Source organism: Somniosus microcephalus, chromosome 12 (assembly GCF_052327205.1).
Source record: "Somniosus microcephalus isolate GS21.2 chromosome 12, FLI_Smic_1.0, whole genome shotgun sequence".
NCBI classification, from domain to species: Eukaryota; Metazoa; Chordata; class Chondrichthyes; order Squaliformes; family Somniosidae; genus Somniosus; species Somniosus microcephalus.
The window spans coordinates 88245594-88262992 of record NC_140998.1 but is presented as its reverse complement, the minus strand read 5'-3'; the positions used below and the strand labels follow the sequence as shown (position 1 = coordinate 88262992).

Genomic DNA, 17399 nt, shown 5'->3' with positions numbered 1-17399 from the left:
CATATAATGGGGGCTGCAATGGGTGGAAACGTTGGGTTTCTCCATTGCATTGAGAGGGCTCAGAGACGCCGAGAGAGAGTGCCAATCATGGCCAGACGGAGGAGGGCCAACAGGCGTCGACACAGGAGGCCTTACCCTCCCAGGGTATACTGCCAGCAGTTCTGCTATCTCAGCATGTCTGAGGAGCAGTGCATTCAGAGGCTTCGATTCAGAAGGGAGGTGGTCACTGAGATCTGCCACGTGCTTCAGAGAGATCTGCAGCCTCAGCTGAGGAGCAGGACATCTCTGTCGGTGGCAGTGAAGGTGACAGTGGCTCTCAACTTCTATGTCACCGGCTCCTTCCAATCCGCTACTGGGGACATTGCCAATGTCTCCCAGTTCGCGGTGCATTGCTGCATCCGCCAGGTCACGCATGCCCTCTTCAAAAGGAGACGTCAGTACATTTCCTTCCCCATGACCCTGGACAAGCAGCAAGAGCGTGCAATGGGATTTGCAAGAATAGCGGGCTTCCCCATGGTCTAGGGCGCCATTGACTGCACGCATGTGGCTTTGCGGGCGCCTCTAGAGAATGCCGAGGATTACCGCAACCGGAAGGGGTTCCATTCGTTGAACGTGCAGTTGGTGTGTGATCACAGGCAGCTGATACTAGCTGTCAATGCCCGCTTTCCAGGCAGCAGCCACGACACCTTCATCCTGCGCCAGACTTCTGTGGCAGACATTTTCGAAGCCCCGGCTCACCCAGGAGGCTGGCTTCTCGGAGACAAGGGCTATCCTTTGTGCACCTGGCTGATGACCCCGCTCCGTGCGCCCACCACCCCTGCTGAAGAGCGATACAATGACAGCCATCAAGCGACGAGGAACATCATTGAGCACACAATCTGCGTGCTGAAGCAACGGTTCCGTTGTCTGGACCATTCCGGGGGAGCCCTACAATACTTGCCTGAGCGAGTCTCCCATTTCGTTGTAGTGTGCTGCATGCTGCCCAACCTGGCTATCCTCAGGACTCAGCCACTGCCATCAGACATTGGAGGACCACCAGAGGAGGAGGAGGAGGAGGAGGAGGAGCACCAAGACGGGAGGGAGGCACAAAGTGCAAGGGCCGTCCGTCAGCGGCTTATTGCAAGTCGGTTCTAGGCCCCCTCTCAGGGAATGGCTTGTGCCATTGAAACAACATGAATGGACCCGCTCCGCAAACCCTGAGCCGGTCAAGGCAACAAATAGTTCAAAGTGCAAACATGAACAATCCGAATAAAGAGAATTATTTATTTAACAAACTCTGTGCCCTTCCCGCATGACAAACAAATACAGAGAACCCCCCAAAAAAAGTCAGACACATAACTGGCTCTCACAACCTGGAGACAATTAACAAAAGAGTTAAACAAAAATGACCATGATCCTCGGCTTTCACAAAAAAAAACACAACATTTTGCCAGACCTCCTACTTTTTGGCCTGCGAGGGTGATCTGCCTCGCTCGCGAGTGTGGCCCCTTCCCACCTTGCAGCTCCTCCGCAATGGGACCCTAGTGGCTGCAGCAAGGCTGGGTGAAGGCTGCTGAGGGTCAGATAGTGAGTCGGCAGATGCCCTTGGGGGACGGCCTGGACCAGCTCTGGGCCTGGAGGGCCCAGCTGCTGACTTTCCAACTCTGCTTGGGCGGCAGCAGTCTGTCCTACGGGTGGTGGCAGCTGCAGTGGCGGAGTGACAGTGTTGGCAGCAGGAATGCTGCCAACCTGACAGAGCACATGCACTCCCTGGTCGGACGAGACACTGGCACTCGCACGGGGCAGCACTGAAGCATGCGCAGCAATCTGCTGAAGCACAGACTGCTGGCCCGCTGTGGCGCGGCGAGGGCCCCGGCGAATGCTGGCCGATCCAGCGAGGGTGGCAGCAGTTAGTGCTCGTGTGGCCCTGATCTGTGTCTGCATCAGAGCAGCCAGTGACTGCATGGCACGACTAAGCACTTGGCTGGAAGCTGCGTGTGCTGCACCGAAGTCCTGCAGACTCCTTGCCTGTGCTGCACCGACGTCCTGCTGACTCCTTGCCTGTGCTGCACCAACGTCCTGCTGACTCCTTGCCTGTGCTGCCCCGAAGTCCTGCAGACTCCTTGCCTGTGCTGCCCCGAATTCCTGTACACTCCTTGCCAGTGACTTTATGGAGTCAGGCATCCTTGCCACTGCAGCTATGAGCTCAGTGTGCCTGCGCTCCACCTGGGCGCCCATTTCACCAAGGAGCCACATCTCCTCTGTGCTCACTGTAGCAGGACTGGAGGCCACACTCTCCCTCCGGGGAGAAGGCCGCCGAGCTTCCCTACCACCTCCGCGTTGCTGCAGCCCGCTGGGCCCCGGAGCTTCACCCTCCTCAGACCCTTCCCCCCTGCTCCCCTCCAGGGAAGACGTGTCCCCATCATGGCCATGGGCTGCCTCGGCTGAGGGTGGCACCAATGTTCCGGCTTCCTCTTCCTCCTCCTCGCCTTCCGATTCACTCACAGTGCCAGCTTGAGGGCCCGCCTCCTCACCTGGCAAATCAGCATCTGAAAGCAGGGAGGTACAAGAGTTGCTTTAGTGTGAGGACAGGGCAGCAGCGAGGGAGGCATGAGTGCTGCAATGCACTGCATTGGTTCGATAGTGGCAAAGGATGCTGGTGTGAGGCACAAGTGGAAAGAGAGAGGTCAAAAAGGTGATGACCTTACCATTGCTGTCCAGAACGGGGTCGGCATCTCCAGTGGCGACGGGGCCAATCAGCCGGCCTGCCATAATCCATTCCACTCGCTGCTCCAGATCGCTGAGGTCTTTAAGTTCAGGACAGCCTCCCCTGGTCCGTTGCTGCTGCCTCCTATTGTAGGCCAGCTTGCCCTGCAAGAGAAAGGACGGGCTCTGAGTACAGTGTGAAGCCCTGATCTTGGCTGCACTGCCTCCCATGGTGGAATAGCCCTGACAGTGTCAAGCCCTGATCTTGGCTGCACTGCCTCCCATGGTGGAATAGCCCTGACAGTGTCATGCCCTCATCTTGGCTGCACTGACTCCCATGGTCGAATAGCCCTGACAGTGTGTAAAGTGGTGAATGTGCATGTGATTTTCATGAGAGTCCCATAGGTGTTGGATGAGGGCTGGGCATTGGGGCTTTCAGGACCCTTTGGCCATAAAGTGAGGTGCACATGCAGGGATGAAGAGGATACTGGAAAGGGTACTTATCCTGACAACCCGAGTGAGGCCGTTTAACTTCTTCCTGCATTGCGTTGGGGTCCTAGGGACCATGCTGCTGGAGGTCACTCTGTGTGCCACCTCCCTCCAAGCTTTTCTATATTCGCTGGGCAGCGGCCTCCTGCCACTGTCAGGAAAGAGGATAGGTCACCCGCGCTCCACTGCGCCAACCAGAACCTTCAGGGCCCCCTCACTGAAGCGCTGCGCTCGCTCCCTGGCCTTCTCCATGGTCGTAGGCGTAACGATGTCACAGCAGGTCTGTCCAGGCCTAGAATCAGGGCTCCAATGTGCAGGGCGTGGCTGCAAGCCAAATCGACCCTCCCCCTTTAAGAGGTGACCGGCGCCAGCGTGTCTGCCTGTAATCGCTAACTGGCCGCACCTGCGCTGCGCCCGCCCTCGGTGGTAGCGCCTCGGCTCGCCAGCTTAGCGCCTTAGGATAGTCGTGCACCACCTGCTTTAGCGCAGCAACAACCTCTTGGGGCGATGCAACTCAATTTCGGTGAAGGTGACGCTAAGTTGTGCCGGGTGCTAAATTTAGCGCACGCTCGACTGTAGCGCCCCAAACGTGGCGATACTGAATTTCTAGGCCCATAAGTTTTAGAGCATAGGAGATGCAGGTTTGCCTGTGGAATTTTTTTTTCAGTGAGCAGGAATAGTGTTGGGCAAAAGGCCCAAATTGTAACAGAGTATAACAATTTTGTTAACTACATGTCCAATTTTCATGTTATTTCTAATCTTTATTCCTTATGTATACACATCATGTGCTGTTAAATATACATTGAAATGTAATTCTTGGACAGTGGAATTGCTATTAACATCATCAGCGCAAGGACTAAAGCAGTTCAAGAAGGCCCACCACCACCATCTCGGATAATTAGGAATAGGTAATAAATGCAGCCATATCAGCACTGTCCTCATCCTGAGAAATTTAAAAAATCTATCCTCAATGATATTCAAGCCATTTTTTTTCTCGCTAATTTTTATTTAATACTCTGAGAAATGAAGCTTTCAAAGTTGGGAGTGACTCTGTAAAAGCATTCTTTTTCTTAAACACTAAAACTGTTCGCTTTTTTTTAAGCCGCTGTTGCTGCTGCCCGTGAGTCAAAAGCAACACACTTGAAAGAATTACAGGCCAAAATTGAGACCATGACACAACAAATTGAAGCATTGGAAAAGGAATACAGCAGGCTGGAGAAAGAAAATGCCTCCCTGTGGTAAGTACATATTAGTGGTACATCTTTCAGCACCCTGCATCGTACAGCATTGCACAACATATTCAACAGCACTCTAGGTTTTGCAAGTAAAAGATGTATTTTTTTCCCCTCAATGACTGCATGTTGCACATTAGTCTTTTGCCTCTGAGACCTTGGAGTGCATCCAATTAGAGTGATGGGATGAAAGTCTCATTTGTTTTCTGGCTGTAAGGATCCTATGTCATATTAGTTTGAAATGTGACTAATATGTTGGTACCATAAAATGTAAACACTTTATTACAAAATTGAGCTAATTTATGAGATTTTTTCCCCTTAAATTGCCAGTTCTTTGAGTGATGGAAAAAAGATTTTAAATAAATGAGCTATATCTAATTCTGTTATAACAAACACAAAAATAGCAACTTGCATTTACATAGCACCTTTAACATAGTAAAACATCCCAAGACGCTTCACAGGAGCATTATCAAACACAATGTTGACACCGAGCCACATAAGAAGATATTGGGACAGGTGACCAAAAGCCTGGTCAAAGAGGTAGGTTTTAAAGAGCGTCTTAAAGGAGGAGAGAAAGGCGGAGAGTTTTAGGGAGGGTATTCCAGAGCTTAGGGCCTAGGCAGCAGAAGCATGGCCGCCAATGGTGGAACGATTAAAATGGGTGATGTGCAAGAGGCCAGAATTGGAGGAGCACAGGGATCTCGGAGTGTTGTAGGGTTGGAAGAGGTTACAGAGATAGGGAGGGGCAAGGCCATGGAAGGATTTGAAAACAAGGATGAGAATTTCAAAATTGAGGCGTTGCTGGACTGGGAGCCAATGTAGGTCAGCGAGCACAGGGGTTATGGGTGAACGGGACTTTGTGCGAGTTAGGATACGGCAGCAGAGTTTTGGAAGAGCTCAAGTTTATCGAGGGTGGACGATGGAAGGCCATCCAGGAGAGTGTTGGAATAGTCAAGTCCAGAGGTAACAAAGGCATGGATGAGGGTTTCAGCGGCAGATGAGCTGAAGCAAGGGCGGAGATGGGCGATGTTACAGAGGTGAAAAGACATCCTTCAAATATTTAAATCTTAATAACATAACATTGTTTAACAAAAATAGCTTTATAAAATTGTTTAAGAAGTATTAATGGATTAAGAAATCTCAGCTTAGTCTGTACCCCTATTCCTCTGGCACCTTCTCCTCCTTTGAGCACTTCACCTTGGTCCACCCCGTTCGCCTCGCCCTTAAAATTCTCAATCTCTACTGCCCACATATGCCACACGTCAAGTTTCTCACCGCGATATCCTCACTGCATTCCTCTCGCAGCTTCTGCACTGAGCGACTTCTCATCCTCCATCTCAAAACACCTTGCCCTCTCCTCAGAGTTCAGTGCTCTCCTGTTCTCCAATAACCTCTCCCTCCATGTAAACTCTGCTATCTATACTCAAGGCCACCCCGTTGACCTTGCCATCTCACGTGGCCTCTCTATTCCCATTGTTTCAATCAAGATAAGACCATCTCTGATCACTTCCTTGTATTCCTCACCATTCATAGCCTCCATTCCCCCTTCCAAACCCACTTTCCTTCTGTGTCCGTCCCTGGAAAAAAAATCCCCCAAGTCAATCACAACAGCACTTTCAAGATCCAACGCTCTAGGCTTTGGACCGCCATTAACCATGATACTACTGCAGCTACCAGTCTGCTCAATCACACCCTCACCTCCACCTTTGATGCTCTTGTTCTCAGTAAAACTCTTAACATCTCCCAGTCTGGTCATTCCCCTTGGTACAAGCCCCATCTTAGCTCCCTTAAATCAAAGGGATGCAGATTGTGGCATACAACTGGTCTAGCCAAATTTGGCAGAACCACATCAAGCGCCACCGGGCCCTCGCTACTCCAGGGTCATCATGGAATGCAAAAATAACCCAACTTCTTTTCTCCACTACCAACCATGCATTTAAATCACTATCCCCTGACCCCTACACCCTCACCTCCAACAACAAGTGTCAGGAGCTCAAGCCACTAAGATTGAGACGATCCATTCAGCTGCCTCTGCTGCATCCGTCCTTTCCCCTTTCCAAAGCTCCCTCCTGCTCTAGCCCTAAATTTGACATTTTCTTTACTTTCCTATCTCCCCATATTCCCTCTCTGAGCTCGACTTGTCCATGAGACCCACCTCCTGCTCTCTCAACCTTAATCTCACTAAACTGCTGACCACCCAACTTCCCTTCCTGGTCACCATGCTAGCTGTTAATTGTAAATGGTTCCCTCTCCTCTGGTACTGTCCCCCTTGCTTGACAAATCTGCTGTCATCACCACCTCCTCAAAAAAAACCACCCTTGACCCCTCTGTCCTTACAAGCTATCATTTCATCTCTAACCTCCCTTTTCTCTCCAAAGCCCTTGAAAACGTGGTCACCTCACAAATCCATGCCCATCCTTCTTGCAACTTCATGTTTGAACCAATCCAATCAGGTTTCCACTTCTGCCATAGCACTGAAACAGCCCTAATCAAAGTCACAAGTGACATCCTATATGACTGTGACCATGGTCCACTATCCCTCCTCATCCTTCTCAACCTGTCTTCAGCCTTTGATGTTGACCACACCATCCTCCTCTAACGCCTCTCCTCTGTTATCCAGCTGAGTGGGACTGCCCTCAACTGGTTCTACTCTTACCTATCCAGATATAGCCAGAGAAACAACAGCAATGGTTTCCCTTACCATCCCCACACCGTTAACTCTGGAGTCCTCCCAAGGATCTATCCTTGGCCGCCTTCTATTTCTCATCAACGTGCTGACCGTCGGCGACATCATCCAAGAATACAATGTCAAGTTCCACTTGTACGCTGCCAACACCCAGCTCTACCTCACCACCACCTCTCTCGACCTCCCAACTGTCTCTGTGTTGTCAGACTGTTTGTCCGATATCCAGTCCTGGATGACCCACAATTTCCTCCAACTAAACATGGGGAAGACCAAAGACATTGGGCTCGATTTTCATTGAGCTGTGGAGTCGGGCTTGGAGGCGTGCGGGGGGTTAAAATTGCAAAATCTGGCGGGCGGGACCCCCCCCCCCCCCGCGCCTGGTTCCCGACTCTGAGCAATTTTAACTCCGGCATGTCTGATGGTCCTGACTCCATCCCGCATCCAACAGGCGGGACTGGTCTTTAAGGCCCTTAATTACTACTAAATGGCCTCTATAATCCTATTTTAACAGGCCCTTGCAACGTTAACCCTTTTCCCACGTAAAACACGCCTGGTGGGAATCACGAATGTGAAACCTGGCGGGAGCACTATTGGATTGCTGACTATCAACTGCAGGTCAACCATTAAAGAGGAGATTTGATCACCCATCATTTGCAGGTGGCAGGACTTAGTGGTCTCAGGCTTGGGGCAACTTTTACAAGGCTTAACCACACCTGTGGAAGGTTGGAGCCTCACACCCATCTCCAGTGTGGCCTCCTGGGAAACCCCTCTTGCCACCTTCACTCAGCGCTTCCTCAATGGAGGCATATACCAGAAGCATGGGAGCCATTTGTTTCCTTTCCATCTGGGCATTAGAGGAGCTCGAGCACCAGCCGCGGCAGCAGCAGAACCAGGAACAACAGCAGCACCAGCAACAGCAGCAGCAGCAGGAGCGCCAGGCTGCTGCTCACCCACCTGAGGCTGCACAGGCCAGAAGGGGCCTGTGCCTGGAAGCCGGTCGGCGCAGGAGATACCCCCCAAACAGGGTCTACAGACGCAGGGTCACCTACCTCAACATGTCTGAGCAGCAGTGCCAAAGGCGGCTCCGACTTTCGCGAGACGTAGTGACTGACATCTGCGCAATGCTACAGCAAAACCTGCTGCCCAGAGGACCAGGTGGACAAGCATTACCAGTGGCCGTCAAAGTCACCATCGCACTCAACTTTTTTGCCTCAGGCTCATTCCAGGGATCAGCAGCAGACATCAGCGGCATCTCCCAGGTGGCCGCACACACTTGCATCACGCAGGTAACCGATGCCCTCTTTGCCCTCGCGCACAATCACATCCATTTCACCAAGGATCGAGCAAGTGTCACGGCGCGAGCGGTTGGATTAGCTCATCTGGCAGGCTTTCCAAGGGTGCAGGGCGTCGTTGACTGCACATATGTGGCCCTTACGGCACCCCATCGCAATCCAGGTATTTTTGTCAACCGCAAGGGCTTCCACTCCCTCAACGTTCAGCTGGTGTGTGACCACAAGAAGGAGATTTTGCATGTTTGTGCCATGTACCCTGGCAGTTGCCATGACTCCTTCATACTGCGCCAGACTGAAGTGTGCCTCCGCTATTCAGTCCGCCAGACCAACTTAACGGATGGCTACTTGGAGACAAGGGCTATCCCCTGAGGACGTGGCTGATGACGCCATTGAGGCGGCTAGCCAACGAAGCTGAGGAGCGCTACAACTCCAGCCACATTTCCACCAGATCCATTATCGAACAAACCATCAGTTTGCTGAAGATGCGGTTCAGATGCCTGGATAGATCAGGTGGAGCCCTGCAGTACTCAGCAGCCAGGATCTCCAGAATCGTTGTGGTTTGCTGTGCACTTCACAACATGGCACAGCGTCGTGGCTTGCAGATTCCTGAGGACCAAGTGGCTCCTCACATATCCTCCTCGGATGAAGAGGAGGAGGGCGAAAAGGAACATCCTGCAGAGGCCCATCAACCAGCGGCAGCATTACGCGAGAACATTGCTGCCCGGGATGCAAGGAACGCACTCATCCTGGCCAGATTTGCTTAGCCTAGTCAATCAAACACTTGTGCCTCTCAGCTTCTTACCTGAGCATCGACAATGGCCAAGACCCTGCGGATTCCTAGCTATTTGACCAGCATACTGACAATTGCAAGTAATCCTAAGCCCTCAATGTGAAAGTCCCATTCGCAAAATGACACACGCCACAACTATGGCAGTAGCCATCAGATTTTTTATTAACCTTATTAATCTGATGGCTTTTTCTAACAATACATCAAATTTCACCCAAGTGACTACCCTTATGACTACTTGTGCTTTATCTTCCTCTTACGTGTGCTCCTACGTAGTGGTTCCCCTGTGGCTTCAGCAGATGTGGAGGCCCCTTGCTCACTTTCCTGCTGCTCCTGCCTCGACACCTTTGGCGGGCGTCCTCTGGGGTGGCGAGCCTGTGAGGGCTCGTCAACAGTCTGCTGCTCCTGCGGCTGTGCAGGGGTTGAGACGTCTATCTCACTTGGGTGTGGACTCCGGTGGGGCTCTGACCGAGGGCTCTGCAGTGGCATGGAAGTGTGAGCGCTTGGAGAGGAACCCCCACTTGAAGTCTGCCACCAACCTCCCTCTCATGGGTCAGCTCCCCCTCCGCGCCTGCAAGTAGCTGGAGAGCACCTTGCTGCACATCAGGGGGGCCATGGGGACCCGTATCTGCAATGGCAGTCCTACTCAGAAGGACTTCCATGAAGGCCTGGTTTCTCTGTTCAATAGATGCCCATAGCTCCTCAAGAGATGTCATTCTATTCTGAACAATGACCATGTTTTCCATACCCTGGCGACTAAGCTCCTCTATGGCCGTGGCCCTCCTCTCCTCTACTGTAGCCATCCTCTCCTGTACGGTAGCCAGCCTTACCACGGAGGTAGCAATCGTTTCCACGGAGGTAGCCATCCTTTCCGTGTTGATGCGTTCATGCGCCAATGACTCCACAAAGGCCCTGCTCATGTTCGCTATGGACTCCTCCATTCGCTCCACACTCGCAGCGACCCTAGAGACAAAACCTGCCAGAGACTCCTGCATCTGTGCCTGGAGTTCCATCACCTCTGATCTTATGGATGGACCCAGAGGCAGAGGGTCGACATGCTGCTGAGCTGAGCTGGCAGAGTCCTGCGCCCTCCGAGTAGGACTCTCCACTGCTGTTCTTGTCTCCACAATCTGCTGATGCTCACTTGTGAGCTGTGATACACCAGGTGACAACACTACTCTATGTCCCAAAGGTCTCACCAAGGTGTGAGTGTCTGCGCTGGTGCTGGGTGCGCTGAATTCTGGTGATGCTGCGCCCTCAGAGGTTGCAGCTTCCTCTGAGGAGTCTGGCTGCTCAGCCTCTTCTTCCTGGCTAGGGGGGACGGATGCTTGCGATGGTCCTGTGGGGGAGTAAAGGAAAGAGTCAGAGATGTGATGCAAAGGCTACATGCACATAGCTTTTTGCAGATGCTCATAAGTGCATCTGTTACAGCTTCACAATCATTATCAGCGACTCATGCAATGTCAAAGAGAGAGATGGGAAACTTTTCTGTCACCAGCTTGCTGTGTTGTACCCGTCTGTCCGTCCCCCATGCGTGAATCATCCTCAATGCCGATGATTCCCAGGGCGGCCTCCTCCCAGGGGATCAGGTGGGCTATTGAGGGTGGCCCTCCTCCTGTCCTGCCTCGCTCTCTCTTGTTGTGAGCTCTCTTTTCCTGCAATGAGGGAGACAAGTGGAGCTTGAGTGAGAATGAAGGAGTGAGTGTAGAGATTACATAGCATAGATACTTAGAAGGAGACAAAGCTGGAGTGAGGTTGCAAGACCAAGGGCCCTCCCTGTGTGTTGTCAGTTGTGTTCAAAGCATCAGAGTGATGGGGAGTGTGAGGGCTGCATAGTTGAATAGTTATGTGAATGTGAGCATAGGGAGGGAATGGGTAAGGGTGCATGGATGTCAGTGTCAAGTGGGATGTGGAGGAAGAGATTGCTAAAGCTGAGTGCTGGTGAGGAAAGGCAATGGAGATCAGATTGAGGGTGATGGGAAATTCATACTCACTTTTCCAGTGCGCTGAAGGTCATGAAATCTTTTCCTGCACTGTATCCAGGTTCGCCGTGTGACTCCCAAGGAGTTGACCTCCTCAGCCACCTGCATCCACACAGCCTTGGTCTGAGTGGGAGGCCTCTTCCTCCCTGATGAAGGGAACAGGACCTCCCTGTTGGCCGTAGCCCCATCCATAATGCCTGCAGTGCCACCTCGTCAAAATGAGGAGCTGCTCTTGCCCTCCCGCTTGTCATCTTTCCTGCAGGTCCCTCTGACACCAAATGGAGGAAGCTTGGAAGCCTGCAGAAGAAGCAAGACTTGCTGTGGACCTTAAATGCAGCAGCAATAATGATGTCATCGGAGGGGACTTTTAGTCATGAAAAACCCCTATGCAAAGGCTTCCCACACGTTGGAAATCAATTGGCCAATTGAGTTAAAATTGCATCAATCTCCCACATCCATTTAGATTCGTGTGGGGAACACGAAATTCGGATAACATGACAACAGCCCGCACCTGAGTTAAAATCGAGCCCATTGTCTTCGACCCCTAACACAAACTCTGTTCCTGAGCCACCGATTCTCTCCCCCTCCATGGCCACTGGCTCAGGCTAAACAACATTGTACGCAATGTCATCTACTTGACCTTGGGCTAAGCTTCTAACCCCATATCCTCCTATCACAAAGGCTGCCTACTACCATGTCCGTAATATCACCCAGCATTGCCCGTGTCTCGGCCCATCTACTACTGAAACTCTCATCCATACTTCTGTTAGATCGAAACTCAATTATTCCAATGCTCTGGCCAACCTCCCATCTTCCACTCTTCGTAAACTTAAACTCATCCAAAGCTCTGCTGCTTGTATCCTAACTCGCAACAAATCCCATTAACCAAGCACACCTGTGCTCACTGACCTACATTTGCTTCCAGTCTACCAACGCTAGACGTTAAAATTCTCATCCTTGCATCTAAATCCCTCCATGACCTCGCCCCTCCCTATCTCTGTAACCTCCTTCAGCTCAGCAACCCTCCGAGAACTCTGCGTTCCTCCATTTGCGGCCGTGCCTTCAGCTGCCTAGGTTCCTAAGTTCTGGAATTCCCTCCCTAAACCTCTCCGCATCTCTACCCCTCTCTCGTTCTTTAAAACACTCCATAAAATGTATCACTTTGATCAAGCTTTTAGTCACCTGTCCTAGTGTCACCTTCTTTGGCTCAGTGTCAATTATTTTTCTGATTAAGCTCCTGTGAACCACCTTAGCTCATTTTACTACATTAAAGGTGCTAGATAAATACAAGTTGTTGATGTTTTTTATTTCCAGTTAAAGATAAAAGTTTTTCCAGATGTGGCATAAGTAAAATGGTACAATTCCTTCAAAGTTATTGCTGCTACTCCTCATAGATTTTGCCTTAAATATGCAGCTAATGCAAATTGAAGGTTAAAAGTTGTATAAAAGCAAAACACTGCAGATGCTGGAAATCTGAAATAAAAACAGAAAATGCTGGAACTACTCAGCAGGTCAGGCAGCATCTGTGGAGAGAGGAACCGAGTTAACGTTGAAACATTAACTCTGTTTCTTTTTCCACAGATGCTGCCTGACCTGCTGAGTATTTCCATTATTTTCTGTTTTCATTAAAAATTATGTAATGTAATAAAAATTCTTAGATAGAAGTTCAGAAAAAAGCCATAGTGTAGGGAGGATAGGTTCAGAATCCTTACCAAACTATAGCAAATGGGGTGAATTTCTGCAGGTGTCCTCCCGCTCATCCGCCAGAAGAGCCGCAGAAATTCCAGAAAAATGTTTTTTTATGTTCATTTTCAGGATATGGGCATTGCTAGCAAGGCCAGCATTTATTGTCCATCGCTAGTTGCCCTTGAGAAAGTGGCGGTAGCCCTTATTATTGAACCGCTAATGTCCATACGATGAAGGTACTCCCACAATGCTGTTAGGAAAGGAGTTCCAGAATGTTGACCCAGCGACGATGAAGGAACAGTGATATATGTCCAAGTCGGATGATGTTTGACTTGATGGGGAACTGGAAGGTGATGGTGTTCCCATGCACCTACTGCTGCTGAAGAAGCTTTGCTGAGTTGCTGCAGTGCATTCTGCAGATAGCACACACTGCAGCCACGGTGCGCCAGTGGTGGGAGGGGGTGGATATTTACGCTGATGGATGGAGTTCTGATCAAGTGGACTGCTTTGTCCTGGATGGTGTTGAGCTTCTTGAGTGATGTTGTAGCTGCACTCATCCAGGCAAATGAAGAGTATTCCATCACACTCCAGACTTGTGCCTTGAAGGTGATGGAGAGGATTTGGGGAGTCAAAAAGTGAGCCACTTGCCGCAGAATACCCAGCCTCTGACCTGCTCAAGTAGCCACGGCATTTATGTGGCTGGTCCCGTTGAGTTTCTGGTCAATGGAGACCCCCAGGATGTTGATGGTGGGGGATTCGATGTTGGTAATGCCACTGAATATCATGGGGAGGTGGTTAGGCTCTCTCTTGTTGAAGATGGTCATTGCCTGGCACTTGTGTGGCACAAATGTTTCCTGCCACTTACCAGTCCAAGCCTGAATATTGTCCAGGTCTTGCTGCATGCGGGGATGGATTGCTTCACTACCTGAAGAATTGCAAATGGTGCTGAACACTGTGCAATCATCAGTGAACATCTCTACTTCTGACCTTATGCTGAAGGGAAGGTCATTGATGAAGCAGCTGAAGGTGATTGGGCCTAGGACACTGCCTACATTACAACAACGAATACATCTCAAAAATACTTTTTCGATTATGTCGCAGCATGATACAATTGAGTGGGTTGCTGGGCCACTCGGCAGTTAAGATTCAACCACATTGGTGTGGGACTAGAGTCACACATAGACCAGACCAGGTAAGGTTTTTACAACAATCTGACAGCTTCATGGTCACTTTTAGTGATACCAACTTTTTATCATGGATTTATTTTTAAAAACTGAATTCAAATTCATAAACTGCAATGGTGGGATTTGAGTTTGCATTCTCTGGATTATTAGCTCAGGCCTCTGGATTACTAGTCCAGTAACATAATCACTACACTACCATACTTAGAATCAGCACTAAGCTGATTTTCTGGGGTTTTCACAACTCCTTTGCTGAAGATAAGGTGGACAAGCAGGAAAACTCGTATGGAAATTTACTCCTAACATATTTTGTGGCAGTTGCTGCAGTGCATTCTGCAGATAGCACACACTGCAGCCTGCACCTGTACTCACAATAAAAACCGTGTTTTGCCCTGATTTAACACAACCATAGTGAAGAAGAGTTGAAAACCAATAATACTAATGGTTAGCACGTGGAAAGTCAGGACAAAGTGAATTTCTCTAAATGGATTAGTGATGCCCTTAGCACAGGTATGGGGAACCGCTTCTGGAGCTTATCAATTTCCCTCTGGTAGCAGAAGTGAGAAACTGCACGTGTGACTGTGTCACGCAAAGGGGGGGAGGGTGTGCACTGCACAGACCTGTTCACGTGGACGCAGGGTCAGTGTGAAATTGGTACAGGAAATTTATTATCATGGGTTAGGTATACAGCCAGCGCTGCTTATTGGCTGTGCGCTTGTTTGGGGGCAGGAAATCAGGTGTCTCTGATGCCACTTGAAGGCAGCCAGGACCTCTTAAAGAAGGGATGTACTGTGGTTGCTGACAGCAGGAAGAAACATCGGTAGTTGAAAAATGATTGGAAGAGATCCAGAGAGGTCACCCAAGTTCTTAAATGCAGTGTTGGAGGCCCTTGTCAATGCAGTGGTCAGGGGGAGGGAGATCATGTTCCCCAGGGGGGAGAAAGACCTTCAGGTAACACCTTGCTGCCAGTGGGAAAGGTTGCTAAGGAGGTCAATGCCATGAGATTAGCTCCCAGAACATAGCTCCAATGCCAGAAAAAGCTTAATTACCTCAACAGAGTTATCAAGGTAAGAATCTTGCCTCTCGCCTCAATTGCTCTCTCCTCACACCTGCATCACCTGCAGTCACACTGCTCACAACACTCTGCTCCCTCGTTTCCCTTCACTTTTCTACAATCACTGCACCACACTTCTCTTTTTTATTCACGGCATATGGGCGTCGCTGGCAAGGCCAACATTTATCCCCCTTCCCTAATTGCCCTTGAGAAGGTGGTGATGAGCCGCCTTCTTGAACTGCTACAGTCTGTTTGGAAAAGGTACTCCCACAGTGCTGTTAGGGAGGGAGTTCCAGGATTTTGACCTATCGACGATGAAAGACGGAAATATATTTTCAAGTCAGAATGTTATGTGACTTGGAGGTGGTGGTGTTCCCATGCGCCTGCTGCCCTTGTCTTTCTAGGTGGTAGAGGTTGTGGGTTTGGGAGGTGCTATTGAAAAAGCCTTGGCGAGTTGCTGCAGTGCATCTTGTAGATGGTACACACAGTAGCCATGGTGCGCCGGTGGTGTAAAGAGTGAATGTTTAAAGTGGTGGATGGGGTGTCAATCAAGCGGTCTGATGGTGTTGAGCTTCTTGAGTGTTGTTGGAGCTGCACTCATCCAGGAAAGTATTCCATCACACTCCTGACTTGTGCCTTGTAGATGGTGGAAAAGCTTTGGGGAGTCAGGAGGTGAGTCATTTGCTGCAGAAATAACCCAGCCTCTGACCTGCTCTTGTTGCCACAGTATTTATGTGGTTGGTCCAGTTAAGTTTCTGGTCAATGGCGACCCCCCAGGATTATGATGGTGGTGATTCGATGATGGTAATGTCACGGGGAGGTGGTTAGACTCTGTCTTGTTGGAGATAGTCATTTTCTGGCACTTGTGTGGTGTATATGTTACTTGCCACTTATCGGCCCTAGCCTGGATGTTGTCCAGGTCTTGTTGCATGCGGGCACAGACTGGTTCATTATCTGAGGAATAATGAATGGAACTGAACACCGTGAAATCATCAGCGAACAACCCCACTTCTGACCCTATGATGGAGGAAAGGTCATTGATGAAGCAGCTGAAAATGGTTAGGCCTAGGACACCACCCTTAGGAACTCCTGCAGCAATGTCCTGGGGCTGCCATGATTGGCCTCTAACAACCGTAATCATCTTCCTTTGTGCTAGGTATGACTCCAGCCAGTGGAGAATTTTCCCCTTGATTCCTATTGACTTCAATTTTACTAGGGCTCCTTGATACCACACTCGGGTAAGTGCTGCCTTGATGTCAAGGGCAGTCACTTCCACCTCACCTCTGGAATTCACTCTTTCGTCCATATTTGGTTCAAGGCTGTAATGAGGTCTGGAACTGAGTGGTCCTGGTGGAACCCTACTCACATGCTCTGCACTTTCTACTCTCAGCACTATTGCAACTCTCACTACCCAATCCTCACATTCTTACAACAGCTTACAAGGCTATCACTAACACACTCCCTTCTTTCTTGCAGGAGAAAGCCGCATACAACATGAGGCAGGAGGTGGTGACCAGAGGTGGCCTGTTCACCCTTACCCCACTGGAAGAAGCCGGGCTGGAGTTGAGTCATGGCCATGGCGAGTGACAGTACTGAAGGAGGCATTGCGCGGGATTCTTTGCAGCTTGTCCTCTTTTTCTCTTCTTACTTCTATCCCACCCTATGCAATATGCTTCTATCCCACCCTATGCAATATGCATGTCAAACTGACGCTATAGCAAGCACCAGCTCAGATTGGAACCATGGGTACTTCTAGAGGAGGGGTTCACATGATGAACCACTGGGAACAAGTGTGCAGGAGCTAAGGCGGGGGGGTTAGAAAGCCACAGGTGCCAGCTCAGGGTGAGATCACGTACTAACTCTGCTGCAGAGGACTCAGATACAGACTTCCAAGTGCACATGCTACTGAAGAAAGCTGATGAGCATACAACAGGAAATATGAGGGGCATCGGGCTGTCTGCCAGCGACCTTGCACACAGTGGCTCAGAGCATGGAAAGGTCCAGCTCCAATTTGTGCCGGGGCTTTGCGCAGAGCATGGAGACCATTCTGTCCAACAAGGAGCGAGTGGTCAGCTCTATGAACATAATAGTGGCCCCAACCATGATGCACCCTCTGGTGACAACACTTGCAGCTTGCATGGGGCAGCTCATACTGGTGCCATGGACGCTCAGACTGCTGTTCTCTTAACTCTGTGGTCCAATGTTGATTAGGGCTTCCATAGCATCACATCACTCCTGCATTCTGTTCTGGAGCAGAGCAGTAGGAATGCTGAGGCACAGTTCTTAGAGAGTGACCTTGGCTCCATGGGAGAAGCATCTGTTGTC

At 50.2% G+C, this 17399-nt stretch overlaps 1 protein-coding gene across 7 annotated transcripts in view; it reads left to right on the top strand.

Moving 5' to 3' along the window:
* ccdc175 (coiled-coil domain containing 175) overlaps positions 1–17399 on the top strand; it is a 138415-nt gene that overhangs the window by 12788 nt on the left and 108228 nt on the right. For 5 of the 7 annotated variants that reach the window (XM_086003297.1, XM_086003296.1, XM_086003294.1 and 2 more), the window contains one exon: positions 4277–4412. In XM_086003297.1, the coding sequence (XP_085859423.1) occupies positions 4345–4412 (68 nt within the window). In that variant the 5' untranslated portion in view covers positions 4277–4344. Of the gene's footprint in view, positions 1–3998; positions 4083–4276; positions 4413–17399 lie in introns of those variants that run through there. The other 2 variants (XM_086003292.1, XM_086003293.1) reach the window with 2 other exon arrangements.